Source organism: Salvelinus sp. IW2-2015, unplaced genomic scaffold (assembly GCF_002910315.2).
Source record: "Salvelinus sp. IW2-2015 unplaced genomic scaffold, ASM291031v2 Un_scaffold2548, whole genome shotgun sequence".
Taxonomy (NCBI): domain Eukaryota; kingdom Metazoa; phylum Chordata; class Actinopteri; order Salmoniformes; family Salmonidae; genus Salvelinus; species Salvelinus sp. IW2-2015.
The window spans coordinates 65,382-82,147 of NW_019943861.1; the positions used below are offsets into that span (position 1 = coordinate 65,382).

At 48.2% G+C, this 16,766-nt stretch overlaps 3 protein-coding genes across 3 annotated transcripts in view; all 3 read left to right on the forward strand.

The window, feature by feature from the left end:
- Positions 1 to 1,246, forward strand: part of LOC139025356 (vacuolar ATPase assembly integral membrane protein VMA21-like) — an 11,582-nt gene extending 10,336 nt beyond the window's left edge. The window contains 3 exon segments of the mRNA XM_070440447.1: positions 761 to 807; positions 810 to 887; positions 1,161 to 1,246. Coding sequence (XP_070296548.1) covers positions 761 to 807; positions 810 to 887; positions 1,161 to 1,246 — 211 coding nt within the window.
- Positions 1,247 to 1,290: 44 nt separating this feature from the next.
- On the forward strand, positions 1,291 to 3,204 carry LOC112074247 (uncharacterized). The gene has a single exon (XM_024141447.1). The coding sequence runs from the start codon at positions 1,291 to 1,293 to the stop codon at positions 3,202 to 3,204; it is 1,914 nt and encodes a 637-aa protein (XP_023997215.1).
- Positions 3,205 to 14,852: 11,648 nt separating this feature from the next.
- Positions 14,853 to 16,093, forward strand: LOC112074249 (gap junction beta-1 protein-like). The gene has a single exon (XM_024141449.2). The coding sequence runs from the start codon at positions 14,859 to 14,861 to the stop codon at positions 15,684 to 15,686; it is 828 nt and encodes a 275-aa protein (XP_023997217.1). The 5' UTR covers positions 14,853 to 14,858; the 3' UTR covers positions 15,687 to 16,093.
- Positions 16,094 to 16,766: the final 673 nt, after the last annotated feature.

A 16,766-nucleotide genomic window follows, 5' to 3' on the forward strand; every position in this document is an offset into this window, starting at 1 on the left:
AGAGGCAGCACCACTGGTCTACAGTGTTGGTGGGATCATTATTGAGTTTCTCCACTAGAGGGGCAGCACACTGGTCTCAGTGTTGGTGGATCATTCTATGAGTGGCACTAGAGGGGCAGCACCCTGGTCTACAGTGTTGGTGGATATTCTTGGAAGTTCTCACTAGAGCAGCACCACTGTCTACAGTGTTGGTGGATCATTTGAGGTCTCCACTAGAGGGCAGCACCACTGGGTCTTACAGTTGTGGGGATCCATTCTGAGTTTCCCACTAGAGGGCAGCACCACTGGTCCTACAGTGTTGGTGGATCATTATTTGAGTTTCCCCACTAGAGGGCAGCACCACTTGGTCTACAGTGTGGTGGATCTGATGAGTTTCCCCACATAGGGCAGCACCACTGGTCTTACAGGGGTTGTGATCGATTCTGAGTTTCTCCACTAGAGGGCAGCACCACTGGCGTCTACAGTGTTGGTTGGATCATGGGCTGAGTTTCCCCACTAGAGGCAGCACACTGGTCTTAGGGGGTATTCTAGCTCGCTCTAATCGGGTATTAGCGTTCCCATAGCTAACATAAAGTCTAGCATTCAATAATATCAAAACACATGCAGTTCACGTTAATGTTCTCACCCAGGAGCCGTCCACCAAGACATGAGATGTTCTTCCACCCAGAGCCTCCACCAACGACCTGGAGGGATGTTCCTCACCCCAGAGCCTCGCCACCAAGACATGAATGATGGAGGATGTATATTGTGTCTCCTGCAGAATGACAGTCCCTGGTGTCTGCTCCTTGAAAACTCTTCTCTTCTTCACATCCTGATGGTCACCCTGCCCATGGGATGATACTTCGCATCAAAGGCATACATCTTTGAAGGGAAATCATTATTTCTTGGTCTGAGAGGGCCTAAATATCCCAATCAATATTCAAAACAATTATTTGAATTGAACTTTTCTCTTCCTCGTCACCTGTCTTCCTCTCCTTTTCCTCCCCACCTCTCTCTCTCCTCCTCCCCCTCTCCTTCCTCCCCACCTCTCTCTCCTCCTCACGCTCTCCCCTTCCTTCCTCCCACTCTCTTCCTCCTCAACCTCCCCTCCTCCTCTCGTCTCTCTCCAGGTTCCCACAATTGTCTAACTCAGACAGTTTTTCTATGCTGCCATTCGTAAGCTGTGCTGGCCGACATGTGTCTGGCCTCTGTTCGTCTACGTGGCCTTGGAACAGGCTCCACCAAGACAATGGGAAACACGGACTAACCGTAACTGGCCCTGCTGCTGGCCCAGAGAAGCATGGACCAGGGATGGAGGCCCAGCCATCCAGCTGCCACCCCAGCCTGCTTCTCTCCAGCCCCACCTCAGCCTGGCTTTCTCTCCAGCCCCCACCTCAGCCTGGCTTCTCTCCAGCCCCCACCCCAGCCGGATTCTCTCCAGCCCCCACCCCACCCTGTCTTCCTCTGTCCAGGCCCCCACCCCACCCTGTTCTTCTTCCAGCCCCACCCCACCCTGGCTTCTCTCCAGCCCCCACCCCACCCTGTCTTCTCTCCAGCCCCCACCCCACCCTGTCTTCTCTCCAGCCCCCACCCAGCCTGGCGGTTCTCTCCAGCCCCCACCCACCCGTCTTCTCTTCCAGCCCCACCCCAGCCTTGGCTTCTCTCCAGCCCCCACCCCAGCCTGGCTTCTCTCACCCCCACCCCACCCTGGCTTCCTCTGCCAGGCCCCCACCGCCACCCTGTCTTCTCTCCCAGCCCCACCCCCACCCTGGCTTCTCTCCAGCCGCCCACCCAGCCTGTCTTCTCTCCAAGCCCCACCCCACCCGTCTTCTCTCCAGCCCCCACCCCCAGCCTGGCTTCTCTCCAGCCCCACACCCCAACCTGCTTCTCTCCAGCCCCCACCCACCCTGGCTTCTCTCCAGGCCCCCACCCCAACCTGGCTTCTCTCCAGCCCCCACCCCCAACCTGGCTTCTCTCCAGCCCCCACCCACCCTGGCTTCTCTCAGCCCCCACCCACCCTGTCTTCTCTCCAAGCCCCCACCCAACCTGGCTTCTCTCCAGCCCGCCACCCACCCTGGCTTCTCTCCACCCCCACCCCAACTGCTTCTTCTCCTCCAGCCCCACCCCAACCTGGCTTCTCTCCAGCCCCCACCCCAACCTGGCTTCTCTCCAGCCCCCACCCCACCCTGGCTTCTCTCCAGCCCCCACCCCACACCTGTCTTCTCTCCAGCCCCCACCCCACCCTGTCTTTCTGCTCCAGCCCCCACCAGCCTGGGCTTCTCTCCAGCCCCCACCCCACCCTTATCTTCTCTCCAGCCCCCACCCCAGCCGTGGCTTCTCTCCAGCCCCCACCCCAGCCTGGCCTTTCTCTCCAGCCCCCACCCCACCCCTGGCTTCTCTCCAGCCCCACCCGCACCCTGGCTTCTCTCCAGCCCCACCCCACCGCTGGCTCTCTCGCAGCCCCCACCCACCCTGTCTTCTCTCCAGGCCCCCACCCAGCCTGGCTTCTCTCCAGCCCCACCCCAGCCTGGCTTCTCGCAGCACCCACCCCAACCTGGCTTCTCTCCAGCCCCACCCCACCCTGTCTTCTCTCCAGCCCCAACCCTACCCCCCCTGTCTCTCTCCAGCCCCCACCCCAGCCTGTCTTCGTCTCCAGCCCCCGACCCCACCCTGTCTTCTCTCCAGCCCCCCACCCCACCCTGGCTTCTCTCCAGCCCCCCACCCCAGGCCGTCTTCTCTCCAGCCCCCACCCCACCCTGTCTTCTCTCCAGCCCCCACCCGCAACCTGGCTTCTCTCAGGCCCCACCCCACCCTGTCTTCTCTCCACCCCCACCCCAGCCTGTCTTCTCTGCCGCCCCCACCCCCAGCCTGTCTTCTCTCCAGCCCCCACCCCAGCTGTCTTTCTCTCCAGCCCCACCCCACCCTGTCTTCTCTCCAGCCCCACCCCACCCTGTCTTTCTCTTCCAGCCCCCACCCAACCTGGCTTCTTCCAACCCCCACCCCAACTGGCTTTCTCTCCAGCCCCCACCCCCAGCCTGTCTTCTTCTCCAGCCCCACCACCCTGGCTTCTCCTCCAGCCCCAACCCAGACCCAACATCATCACAGCCTGCCAGACCATGGAGGGGTTCATACCGGTCCAAACTTGTGGTGTTGGAGAGAATTAAATGTTATTGGGTGTTTGTGAGCTTTCTGCTAGCTCTGATGTTAGGTTTTGTAACAGACTGAACACGGTCCCTTTCGATGGTGTTACAGCCCGTTAAGAGGATGTGTCTAAACAGGGCCCCGGCCAGAGACGGCTGTGCAATTGCCAGCTCACTACTGGGGCATGTAGAAATGTACAGCTGTTTGACCAGGCCCCGTAAGGCTGTTGATCAGGGCCCGTAAGGCTGGTTTGAGCCAGGGCCCCGTAAGGTCTGTTATTGACCAGGCCCCCGTAAGGCTGGATATGACCAGAAGGCCCCACCAGGGCCCCGTAAGGCTGTTTTGACCAAGGCGCCCCGTAAGGCTGTTTGTCAGGGCCCCGTAAGGCTGTTGACCAGGGCCCCGTTAGGGTGTTTGAGCCCTACTAACTGATTGCCAGGGCCACCTGTAAAAGCTGTTCTGACCAGGGCACCGCGTGAAAGCTGTGAGATTCAAGCCCCGTAAGGGGCACGTGGTCTGATTGCCAGGGACCCCCGTAAGGCTGGTTGATCAGGGCCCCGTAGGCTGTTTGGACCAGGGACCCCAGTTGTTGATGACCAGGCTGACGTAAGCTGTTTTGACCAGGCCCCGTAAGGTGCAGGCCGTTTGCTGTTGACAGGGCCCCGTTCAAGAGCTGTTATGGACAGGCGCCCGTAAGGCTGTTTGACCAGGCCCCGTAAGGCTGTTTGGACCAGGGGCCCGTAGTGTGCCAACCGAGGCTTTGACAGGCCGCTGTTGTGACCAAAAGGTAGTAGGATTATACAAGAGAATAGGTGCGCATTTTGTTTTCTGTAGTGAGAACCAACATCATGTCTCTGCTGTATTGTGGTGTTCAATGCATGTACAGTCCTTGGTTGACTGGGTTAAATTTAACCAACCGCTGTGCTGTTTCTGTGTGTTATCTGTAGACGTCTTGATTTTATGGTTGTGATTGGAATTGCTCTGCCAGAACTGCTAAAAGTTATTAATTCGAGGTCCTCAAGAGCAGCATTTCAAAGTACCACAGGGTAGTTGTTGTGATGAACTATTAAACAAAATCTAATGATACCACTGAGCCCCTGACCCAGACTATTGATCAACTGTAGAAACATTTGAGTCCCGTAGCAGATGCTCCTAATAATCCAGGAGCATTAAGTGGACTACTGGACAAGCAAGCACACGTACTGCAGCAGCGCACCTACGCTCTACTGACAGACACAGCAAGCACCACGCTCAGCTGCGACACTACTGACAGACACAGCAAGCACCACGCTTACTGATCACGACACAAGCAAGCACCACGCTCTACTGAACAACACGCAAGCACCACGCTCTAACTGACAGCACAGACAAGCACCACGTCTACTGACAGACAACACAAGCACCACGCTCTACACAGACACACAGCAAGCACCCACCTCTACTGACAGAGACCAGCAAGCACCACGCTCGTACTGCAGAGACACAGCAGCACCACGCTACTACTGAACAGAGACACAGCAAAGCACCACGCTCTACTGACAGAGACACAAGCAAGCACCACGCTCTACTGACAGACACAGCAAGCACCACGCTCTAGCTGAAGCAGACACAGCAAGCACCATCGCGTCTACTGACAGAACAGGGCAAGCACCACGCTGCTACTTGACAGGACACAGCAAGCACCACGCTCTACTGACAGACACAGCAAGCACCACGCTCTACTGACAGACACAGCAAGCCACCACGCTCTACTGACAGAACACAGCAAGCACCACGCTCTACTGACAGAGACACAGCAAGCACCACGCTCTACGACAGAGACACAGCAAGCACCACGCTCTACTGACAGAGACACAGCAAGCACCACGCTCTACTGACAGAGACACAGCAAGCACCACGCTCTACTGACAGAGACACAGGCAAGCACCACGCTCTACTGACAGAGACACAGCAAGCACCACGCTCTACTGACAGAGACACAGCAAGCACCACGCTCTACTGACAGAGACACAGCAAGCACCACGCTCTACTGACTGAGACACAGCAAGCACCACGCTCTACTGACAGACACAGCAAGCACCACGCTCTACTGACAGAGACACAGCAAAGCACCACGCTCTACTGACAGAGACACAGCAAGCACCACGCTCTACTGACAGAGACACAGCAAGCACCACGCTCTACTGCAAGAGACACAGCAAGCACCACGCTCTACTTGACAGAGACACAGCAAGCAGAGACTGACAGAGACACAGCAAGCACCACGCTCTACTGACTGACACTGCAAGCACCACGCTCTACTGACTGACACTGCAAGCACCACGCTCTACTGACAGAGACACAGCAAGCACCACGCTCTACTGACAGAGACACAGCAAGCACCACGCTCTCTACTGACAAGACACTGCAAGCACCTCGCTCTACTGACAGAGACACAGCAAGCACCACGCTCTACTGACAGAGACACAGCAAGCACCACGCTCTACTGACAGAGACACAGCAAGCACCACGCTCTACTGACAGAGACACAGCAAGCACCACGCTCTACTGACAGAGACACAGCAAGCCACCACGCTCTACTGACAGAGACACAGCAAGCAGAGACTGACAGAGCAAGCACAGCAAGCACCACGCTCTACTGACTGACACTGCAAGCACCTCGCTCTACTGACTGACACTGCAAGCACCTACGCTCTACTGACAGAGACACAGCAAGCACCACGCTCTACTGACAGAGACACAGCAAGCACCACGCATTGCTGACACAGACAGTCATACAGACATCATTATGTATGACTCTCAAACCACCATGCAGAACAACTCTCATCCTCAGAGTTGAAGTGTTTTCACTGTAGTATCTTGCGCCACCTGCTGGACTTCTCATCCATAACATGCATCACAAATAATACTAATTTATAAATAGTTCCAATTAAGGGTGTGAACATTTTAAATAGTTAAACGACATTGGGATTGTTAATGTGCATTTATAAAAAAAATCCCTAACCTAATTTATTACAAAATTAAAATCACAGTGCAGTTATCACAATTACCACTAAGAGGTCCCGATCATAAAGGAAAAGATTTACATTAAACAAACAACTAACGCAACAATGCTGTGACGTTCGTCATCCATGATTCACCTAACGGATATTTTGAAAGAGGAAGCCAAGTACTTTAAGCATACGAAGGAGCACCCGATGTCACAGGAAGGCCAAGAAGATCATCAAGGACGTCAACCACCCGAGCCACTGCCTGTTCACCCCGCTACCATCTAGAAGGTGAGGTCAGTACAGGTGCATCAAAGCAGGGACCGAGAGACTGAAAAACAATACATTTATATGGTGCGGCAGGTAGTCTAGTGGTTAGAGCGTTGGACCAGTAGCCGAAAGTTTGCTGGATCGAATCCCTGAGCTGACAAGGTACAAATCTGTTGTTCTGCCCCTGAACAAGGCCGTCATTGTAAATAAGAATTTGTTCTTAACTGACTTGCCTAGTTAAATAAAAAATGATATATATATAAAGTAAAGGAAAATACACCCTGATTAATTCTATCATTTTCCTATTTACTTATGGCCCTGCCTACACCGAACTATTTTATTTTATTATATGTGCAAAATATATTCCACTTTATTTGGAATGGCAAGCCAGACAAAATTAAATGTGTCTATTTATATAATGGGTTGGTTCAATGTTCATTCAGAGGGCTGAAATGATTACATTTCAGTGGCTCAGTGGCTCTTGCAGCAGCATTGAATTGAATATTAAATAATTAAACCTCTGTCATACAAAAGTTGTACTTAAATCCAAACAGTTTTTCTAGCAGATTAGTAAAAATGGCTCAAGAATGGCCTTTTCCCCTTTTATACAGATTACAATTTCTCACTTTCGGTTATTTGAAAATGAAAACATCTCCAGAATATTGTTTTTTTTTAAACAAGCTACAGAAAGCTGGTTGAAATTTCAGATTAATCCACCTGAAAAGACAGAACAAATGTTTAAAAAAATATATTATGGTTAAACTCAAATATACAAATTGATTTTAAAAAAACATCATTTTGGGAAAAAATGATTTAGTAATGGTATTTTTGTTAGCTGCATGTGTGACGTAACTCCACCAGTCCTATTTATGATGTTAATGTTAATAATATCATAAATAGGACTGGTGGAGTTACGTCACACATCCAGCTAACAAAGATATCTGCTCTACCCCAAATCACAACTAACTGATTGCAGCATTACCGCAAAAATAGAGGAGGCAAGTGGAAGAGGGAGAAGGTAGGTAACTTGTCTGATGGCCCTGAATTAAAGAATAAAAGGAGTTAAAGAAAATGGTGATAAATTAAAAAAGTATACCAGCTTAATTTATGGACCCAAAAAATGACAGCTGTGCCAAACAGGTTGCAAAATAGTTGTGAAGATATTTTCGATGTACCGATTCCATGGCACATTGTTTATGAATTGACACGCAAAACAACGCCGGATTCACAACATCGTTTTTCTATTCAAATTATTATACAAAATTCTTGCTACCAATAGAATGTTATATACAGTATATATGGGGGATACAACATTTCAAGCCCTGCAGATTTTGCTGCAAAGAGACAGAATCATTAGATCACTTGTTTTGGTACTGTCCATATGTAGCTTGTTTTTGGTCGCAGGTTCAGGAATGGCTGAAGAATTGCAACATTTACCTGGAGCTAATCCTGCATGTAGCACTACTGGGTGACCTGAAAAGACATAGTCAATCGATTTAATAAAATAATATTTAGTAAAAATATGCATCTTTAATTTACAATCTGTAGAAACTATGAGAATATAAAGGTTCAGAACTTGTGAAACATTACAGCACAGTGGAAAAATATATGTCAATTAGAGATGGATGGGAGGGGTTGAGGGCAGCTGAAGGGTGGGACTAAAAACAAATAAAAATGAATAAAAAAAGATAACTATTGTAAAATAGATTGTGTCTGTAAAATGTATAAGTTTAAGTAGAAGCCTAAGTATTGTTGTCTGTTATTTTACTCCAATTAGGGGAAGGGTGGTAGAATTAGGGGATTTATTTATATACAGTGGGGAGAACAAGTATTTGATACACTGCCGATTTTGCAGGTTTTCCTACTTACAAAGCATGTAGAGGTCTGTAATTTTTATCATAGGTACACTTCCAACTGTGAGAGACGGAATCTAAAACAAAAATCCAGAAAATCACATTGTATGATTTTTAAATAATTAATTGCATTTTATTGCGTGACATAAGTATTTGATCACCTACCAACCAGTAAGATTCCGGCTCTCCACAGACCTGTTAGTTTTTCTTTAAGAAGCCCTCCTGTTCTCCACTAATTACCTGTATTAACTGCACCTGTTTGAACTCGTTACCTGTATGAAAGACACCTGTCCACACACTCAATCAAACAGATTCCAACCTCTCCACAATGGCCAAGACCAGAGAGCTGTGTAAGGACATCAGGGATAAAATTGTAGACCTGCACAACGGCTGGATGGGCTACAGGACAATAGGCAAGCAGCTTGGTGAGAAGGAAACAACTGTTGGCGCAATTATTAGAAAATGGAAGAAGTTCAAGATGACGGTCAATCACCCTCGGTCTGGGGCTCCATGCAAGATTTCACCTCGTGGGGCATCAATGATCATGAGGAAGGTGAGGGATCAGCCCAGACCTACACGGCAGGACCTGGTCAATGACCTGAAGAGAGCTGGGACCACAGTCTCAAAGAAAACCATTAGTAACACACTACGCCGTCATGGATTAAAATCCTGCGCGCACGCAAGGTCCCCCTGCTTAAGCCAGTGCATGTCCAGGCCTGTCTGAAGTTTGCCAATGACCATCTGGATGATCCAGAGGAGGAATGGGAGAAGGTCATGTGGTCTGATGAGACAAAAATAGAGCTTTTTGGTCTAACTCCACTCGCCGTGTTTGGAGGAAGAAGAAGTATGAGTACAACCCCAAGACACCATCCCAACCGTGAAGCATGGAGGTGGAAACATCATTCTTTGGGGATGCTTTTCTGCAAAGGGGACAGGACGACTGCACCGTATTGAGGGGAGGATGGATGGGGCCATGTATCGCGAGATCTTGGCCAACAACCTCCTTCCCTCAGTAAGAGCATTGAAGATGGGTCGTGGCTGGGTCTTCCAGCATGACAACGACAACAGCACACAGCCATGGCAACTAAGGAGTGGCTCCGTAAGAAGCATCTCAAGGTCCTGGATGGCCTAGCCAGTCTCCAGACCTGAACCCAATAGAAAATCTTTGGAGGGAGCTGAAAGTCCGTATTGCCCAGCGACAGCCCCGAAACCTGAAGGATCTGGAGAAGATCTGTAGGGAGGAGTGGGCCAAAATCCCTGCTGCAGTGTGTGCAAACCTAGTCAAGAACTACAGGAAACGTATGATCTCTGTAATTGCAACAAAGGTTTCTGTACCAAATATTAAGTACTGCTTTTCTGATGTATCAAATACTTATGTCATGCAATAAAATGCAAATTAATTACTTAAAAATCATACAATGTGATTTTCTGGATTTTTGTTTTAGATTCCGTCTCTCATAGTTGAAGTGTACCTATGATAAAAATTACAGACCTCTACATGCTTTGTAAGTAGGAAAACCTGCAAAATCGGCAGTGTATCAAATACTTGTTCTCCCCCTGTATATATATATACTACCATTCAAAAGTTTGGGGTCACATTTTCTGTCCATTTAAGTACATCAAATTGATCAGAAATACAGTGTAGACATTGTTCATTTTGTAATGACAATTGTAGCTGGAAACAGCTGATTTTTTAAAATGGAATATCTACATAGTGTACAGAGGCCCATTATCAGCAACATCACTCCTGTGTTCCAATGGCACGTTGTGTTAGCTATACTTGTTGAGTATCTGGAGCATCGCATTTTGTGGTTTGATTACAGGCTCAAAATGGCCAGAAACAAGAACTTTCTTCTGAAACTCGTCAGTCTATTCTTGTTCTGAGAAATGAAGGCTATTCCATGTGAGACATTGCCAAGAAACTGAAGATCTCGTACAACGCTGTGTACTACTCCCTTCACAGAACAGGCAAACTGGCTCTAACCGGAATAGAAAGAGGAGTGGGAGGCCCCGGTGCACAACTGAGCAAGAGGACAAGTACATTAGAGTGTCTAGTTTGAGAAACAGACGCCTCACAAGTCCTCAACTGGCAGCTTCATTAAATAGTACCTGCTAAACACCAGCATCTCAACGTCAACAGTGAAGAGGCGACTCCGAGATGCTGGCCTTCTAGGCAGAGTTGCAAAGAAAAAGCCATATCCCAGACTGGCCAATAAAAAATAAAATAGTTTCTCACAGTCAGAGTCCTTTAGGTGTCTTTTGCTAACTCCAAGCCGACTGTCATCTGCCTTTTACTGCGGTGGCTTCCGTCTGGCCACTCTACCATAAAGGCCTGATTGGTGGGTTCTGCAGAGATGGTTGTCCTTCTGGAAGTTTCTCCCTTCTCCACAGAGGAACTCTGGAGCTCTGTCAGAGTGACCATCGGGTTATTGGTCACCTCCCTGACCAAGGCCCTTCTCCCCGATTGCTCAGTTTGGCCGGAGGCCAGCTCTAGGAAGAGTCTTGGTGGTTCTAAACTTCTTCTTTTAAGAATGATGGAGGCACTGTGTTCTTGGGGACCTTCAATGCTGCAAAATTGTGATGGTCCCTTCCCCAGATCTGTACCTCGACCCAATCCCGTCTCAAAGCTCTACGGACAATTCCTTCGACCTCATGGCTTGGTTTTTGCCCTGACATGCACTGTCAACTGTGGGACCGTATATATAGAGGTGTGTGCCTTTTAAAATCCTGTCCAATCAGTTGAATTTACCACAGGTGGACTCCAATCAAGTTGTAGAAACATCTCAAGGATGATCAATGGAAACAGGATGCACCTGACCTCAATTTCGAGTCTCATAGCAAAGGGTCTGAATACTTAAATAAGATATTTCATTTGCAAAAATGTTTTAAAAAATCTGTTTACGCTTTGTCATTATGGGGTATTGTGTGAAGATTGATGAGGGAAAAAATGTATTTAATCAATTTTAGAATAAGGTTGTAACGTAACAAAATGTGGAAAAAGGGAAGGGGTCTGAATACTTTCCCAATGCACTGTTTCTCAGGGATGGAAAGACACTCCTGTAAAACGACTAACCCCAAAAAATGAAAACTAACTCTTAATTAGTGCTCGACTTGGGCAGGAGATCAGCGGAGCTGAGTACCGGYACCTCAAMTGTTCAACTGCTTCAGCTCCTAATCCTCTTAYASAATATTAGCTCAACAGYATTGTGGAGCTCCTGYMCCTAAAATACTGTATAAACAGTACCGGCACACAAAATGAGAACCGGAACCTATTTCAGTCCAAGTCTAGCACTGCCCTTATCCCTAACCTTAATAAGCAAACCCTTAACCCTAACCTTAATCAAACCCTTATCCCTAACCTTAATAATCAAACCCTTGACCCTAACCTAAGTTTAACCAATTCTGAAAGTACATTTTGGTTTGCAGGTCAGGAGTGTCCGTATAGCCTTATCTGTCTGTCTCTGCATCTGTCACGTTGAAGATTTATCTCTGGGTCTAAAATGGTACACTATTCTAAAAATTCACCCCCTCCTCTCCCCTGTAACTAGTCCCCAGGTCGTTGCTGTAGATGAGAATGTGCTCTCAGTCAACTGACCTGGTAAAATAAGGAAACTGACCTGGTAAAATAAGGAAACTGACCTGGTAAAATAAGGAAACTGACCTGGTMAAATAAGGAAACTGACCTGGTCAAATAAGGAAACTAACCTGGTCAAATAAGGAAACTAACCTGGTCAAATAAGGAAACTGACCTGGTAAAATAAGTATACGCAAATACAGCCTTTCTGTGGTTGTTCCCCCAGGTGATGACATGTGTCCTCAGGGCTTGTGTCCTCAGGGCTTGTGTCCTCAGGGCTTGTGTCCTCAGGGCTTGTGTCCTCAGGGCTTGTGTCCTCAGGGCTTGGGGCTCNGGACTTAGAGCTTGTGTCCTCAGGGCTTGTGTCCTCAGGGCTTGTGTCCTCAGGGCTTGTGTCCTCAGGGCTTGTGTCCTCAGGGCTTGGGGCTCAGCAGAGTTGGTTTCAACCTCTGTCTGACATGAGACCACAGCAGTCACTTGGTCATTCCATTCTAACACCTAATTGGGTAAGAGGTGTGAATGTTGTTCTTAGTGGAAAAATAGACAGACAGACGAACAGAAATAACATTTAGAGATTTGAGCTATGAATGGAGGGATCTAGCCAATCAGAACCATCTAATGGATAGATCAGGGGAACAAGCCAATCAGAACCATCTAATGGATAGATCAGGGGAACAAGCCAATCAGAACCATCCAATGGATAGATCAGGGGNAATGGATAGATCAGGGGAACAAGCCAATCAGAACCATCTAATGGATAGATCAGGGGAACAAGCCAATCAGAACCATCCAATGGATAGATCAGGGGAACAAGCCAACCAGAACCATCCAATGGATAGATCAGGGGAACAAGCCAATCAGACCCATCTAATGGATAGATCAGGAGAAGAAGCCAATCAGAACCATCCAATGGATAGATCAGGGGAACAAGCCAATCAGAGCCATCTATTCCCTAAATAAACACCCAGTATATAACACAAAGACATTGACTGTCCACTTCTGGAAACGTTTCAGATTTATAGTTTCTTGAATGATTCTGCAAACATCTCATTTTGCCCACTGCTCGCCCTTCCTTTTCCCCTGCTCTCTCGCTCAGTGGTTCGGGTCAGAAGCCCTCTGCCCCTCCTCTCCCAGCACAATAAATAATGTGGCATGGGACTCAGGCCTTTTGTGTCCACTCAGATTCTTTCTACTGTATGTTCTGCTGGGGGTAGGCAGAAACCAGGACGTTTTATCAGAATAACACAGAGTCTTGTTGGGGCTCTGATAAAGGGCAGCATTGTATGGTAATAGTTTATATAAGACCATATGACCGCTGGGCTCTGCTACGGTGCAGGGTAGTGGCTAGTGTCGCGGGAATGATTAGCATTTTACCAACGCATCGTGTTCACAAGCCAAGAGCCTTCTGGTTCGATGATAAAATAAACACTCATTTAATTTAACCCTTCTTTGTACACATTTTGTGTACCACCACAGCTGAAGGTAAAATGCATCACAATATCTCTGATTTTCTTTATTAACCATTTTGATGATGATGATGATGATGTTGTKTTGAGATTCACGAGGAAAAGAAAATATTCTGTCTGAGGTGTTCTGGAGTTCTCTGAGAATTCTAGAATTCCAGACTAGATTCTAGAATGGTTCTGCAGAAAGAGAGTAGTTACTGACATGAAACATCTGTTCACTGGAATACAGTAACTTCTCTTGGTTTGATCTGGGTGTATTTTATGATTGACATAGTTTAAAGACTGTTTCAAGATTGGCTATAGTTCTTCAGTTACAGTAGAGGACTTAGACAGTGTCTGTCTGAAGTTAGTTGTGAGATGGATGTTTTGAGTCGTTGCTTGGAGAATATATCTTGGCTTGTCTGTCTAGTGTAGCCGTGTCCGTTTTTCCGTCTGTCTGAAGGTCAGGTTACGGTCAGTCAGTATTAATACTTGTTGAATGGATCACATGTCTCCGTTATCGTTTCTCTATTGGCTATCGGAGCGTTATGTGGCGTGACGTTGCGCCCGTGTCAGGCCATCGCCCCGAGGTTCTTAAAGCGCAGGCCAGAGATAGGCTGAGTCTTGTTTTGTCGTTGCTTTGACCCGACCTCTCCAGCGCCATGGCCAGGCTACACCTGACGGTGGTGGTTTACGGACCCGGTGCTGCCGACACCGCCGGCGGAGACTGGTAGGACCAACAGCTCAGGGAATACTGGGGCTCCTTTAGTTCACACCCTATTTAGTGGGCCCTGGTTGAAAGTAGTGCACTTTTATAGGGAAAGGAGACATAGACAAGGGTGTGTTAGGTTGGGTGTTGTTGATTTATGTAGGAGGAAAGTTCTGGGTTTTTTGTCTACATTAGTACGTTTGAGAATTGTTTTTCTGTCCGATGTGTCTGGTGTTTTTAGGATTTCAGCTCAAGCATTTCTGATGATGGTTGGTTGATACATACAATACACCTGTGGGTTACAATACACCTGTGGGTTACAATACACCTGTGGGTTACAATACACCTGTGGGGTACAATACACCTGTGGGGTACAATACACCTGTGGGTTACAATACACCTGTGGGGTACAATACACCTGTGGGGTACAATACACCTGTGGGGTACAATACACCTGTGGGGTACAGTACACCTGTGGTTTTTTTTTAATAACTATTTTTTCCTCACTACAGGTTTGATTGATTACCTGCCTTTTATTAAACGATTGACTCAGAGATTGTACAGTTTCAATGATTGTATAAATAGGTTACCAACATGTAATGTACTTTGATGTCCCCTGAATCCTTCATTACATGTTTCCTTGACATGGTCATAAAGAATGACCACCCTTCCCAGTGTGATCGAACGTCATCTTGTATCAATACATTGTCGACATAAAGTTGTTCCCTAAGTCTTATATTCTTTTAAAGAACAGTTATTCTYCTGAGTGTGATCGTCAGCTTGACATTTCTCCTTTCCAGACTGGGCTTGAGAAAAGCTTTTAGAGCTGAAACGTCAACATTATTAAACAGTCTGAACTATGTCCCTTCTTGTTTCTCCTCTCCAGACCTGGAATCGAAAATGAACTGGGGGTCCTTTTACGCCGTGATCAGCGGCGTAAACAGGCATTCCACCGGCATCGGCCGCATCTGGCTGTCTGTCATTTTCATCTTCAGAATCCTGGTCCTCGTGGTGGCGGCCGAGTCGGTCTGGGGTGACGAGAAGTCTGGATTCACCTGCAACACCGAGCAGCCCGGCTGCAACTCTGTCTGCTATGACCAGTTCTTTCCCATCTCACACATCCGCCTGTGGGCCTTGCAACTCATCCTGGTGTCCACGCCTGCTCTCCTAGTGGCCATGCATGTAGCCCATCGCAGACACATCAACAAGAAGATCCTGAAGAAGTCCGGGCGCGTTTCCCCTAAGGAGCTGGAACAAATCAAGAATCAGAAGTTTGCGATCRCAGGCGCCCTCTGGTGGACCTACATGATCAGTGTRCTGTTTAGGATCGTTCTGGAAGTCGGCTTCCTTTATATATTCTACCTGATCTACCCTGACTTCAAGATGTTCCGTCTGGTCAAGTGTGACTCGTACCCCTGTCCCAACACTGTGGACTGCTTCGTGTCGCGACCCACGGAGAAAACCATCTTCACCGTGTTCATGCTCTCCGTGTCGGGGGTGTGTGTTCTCCTCAACCTGGCCGAGGTGGCCTACCTGATTGGYMGAGCCTGTCTGAGGTGTATCCATGGTAACCRGGAAGAGAMTAAGGTAGCAGGGATCGGTCAGAAACTGTCCTCCTACAAACAGAATGAAATCAACCAGATGATCGCTGACCAGTCGAAGTTCAAGTTCACCGTGGGAGCTAGGAAAACCTCTATGGAGAAGGGAGAGAGGTGCTCTGCTTTCTGATAGGCTGCCCTGGAGGGAGAGAGGGGTTCTGATTTGCTGCCTATGAAGAAGGAAAACGGTGCTCAAGCTTTCTGATAGGCTGCCTAGTCCTAGTTCCCACTAATTTTCACTGCTTCAAAGTAATGAACTGTAACCAGCTTGGAACCATACTGTATAGAAATCCTCAATAGCTCCATCTAGTAATAACATAAATCATTCACTCGTTCATTTCTTCATCTATTTATTCTAGTGGCTGGTGCTATGTTCTCAACATTCCTAACGGTGGTAGGATATAAAGAAGAACAAACTAACCCGGACAAACTCAATGCTGGATTGGAGGGAGAACTTTGTTTCATCGTGATCGACACAGTCACTGTTTTGTCTCTCAACTTCGGCGCAGGAACTGGTGGATAAAGGAACATTTGTTTCAGGACTGAAAAGATTTGGCATGGGTCCTCAGATCCTCAAAAGGTTCTACAGCAGCACCACCGAGAGCATCCTGACGGGTTGCATCACTGCCTGGTATGGCAACTGCTTGGCCTCCGCCGACCGCAAGGCACTACAGAGGGTAGTGCGTATGGCCCAGTACATGGGGCAAAGCGTCCTGCCATCCAGGACCTCTATACCAGGCGGTGTCATAGGAAGGCCCAAAAATGGTCAAAGACTCCAAGCCACCCTAGTCATAGACTGTTCTCTCTGCTCCACACGGCAAGCGGTACCGGAGCGCCAAGTCTAGGTCCAAGAGGCTTCTAAACAGCTTCTACCCCCAGACTAATTAATGGCTACCCAGACTATTTGCATTGCCCCCCCCCCCCCCCCCCTTCTACTACTGCTCTGTTATTATCTAGGCATAGTCACTTTAATAACTCTACCTACATGTACATATTACCTTGACACCGGTGCCCCCACACATTGACATCTGTACCGGTACCCACTGTATATAGCCTCCACATTGTACCGGTACCCCCTGTATATAGCCTCCACATTTGTACCGGTACCCCTGTATATAGCTCCACATTGACTCTGTACGTACCGCGTACCGCCCTGTATATAGCCTCCACATTGACTCTGTACCGGTACCCCCTGTATATAGCCTCACAT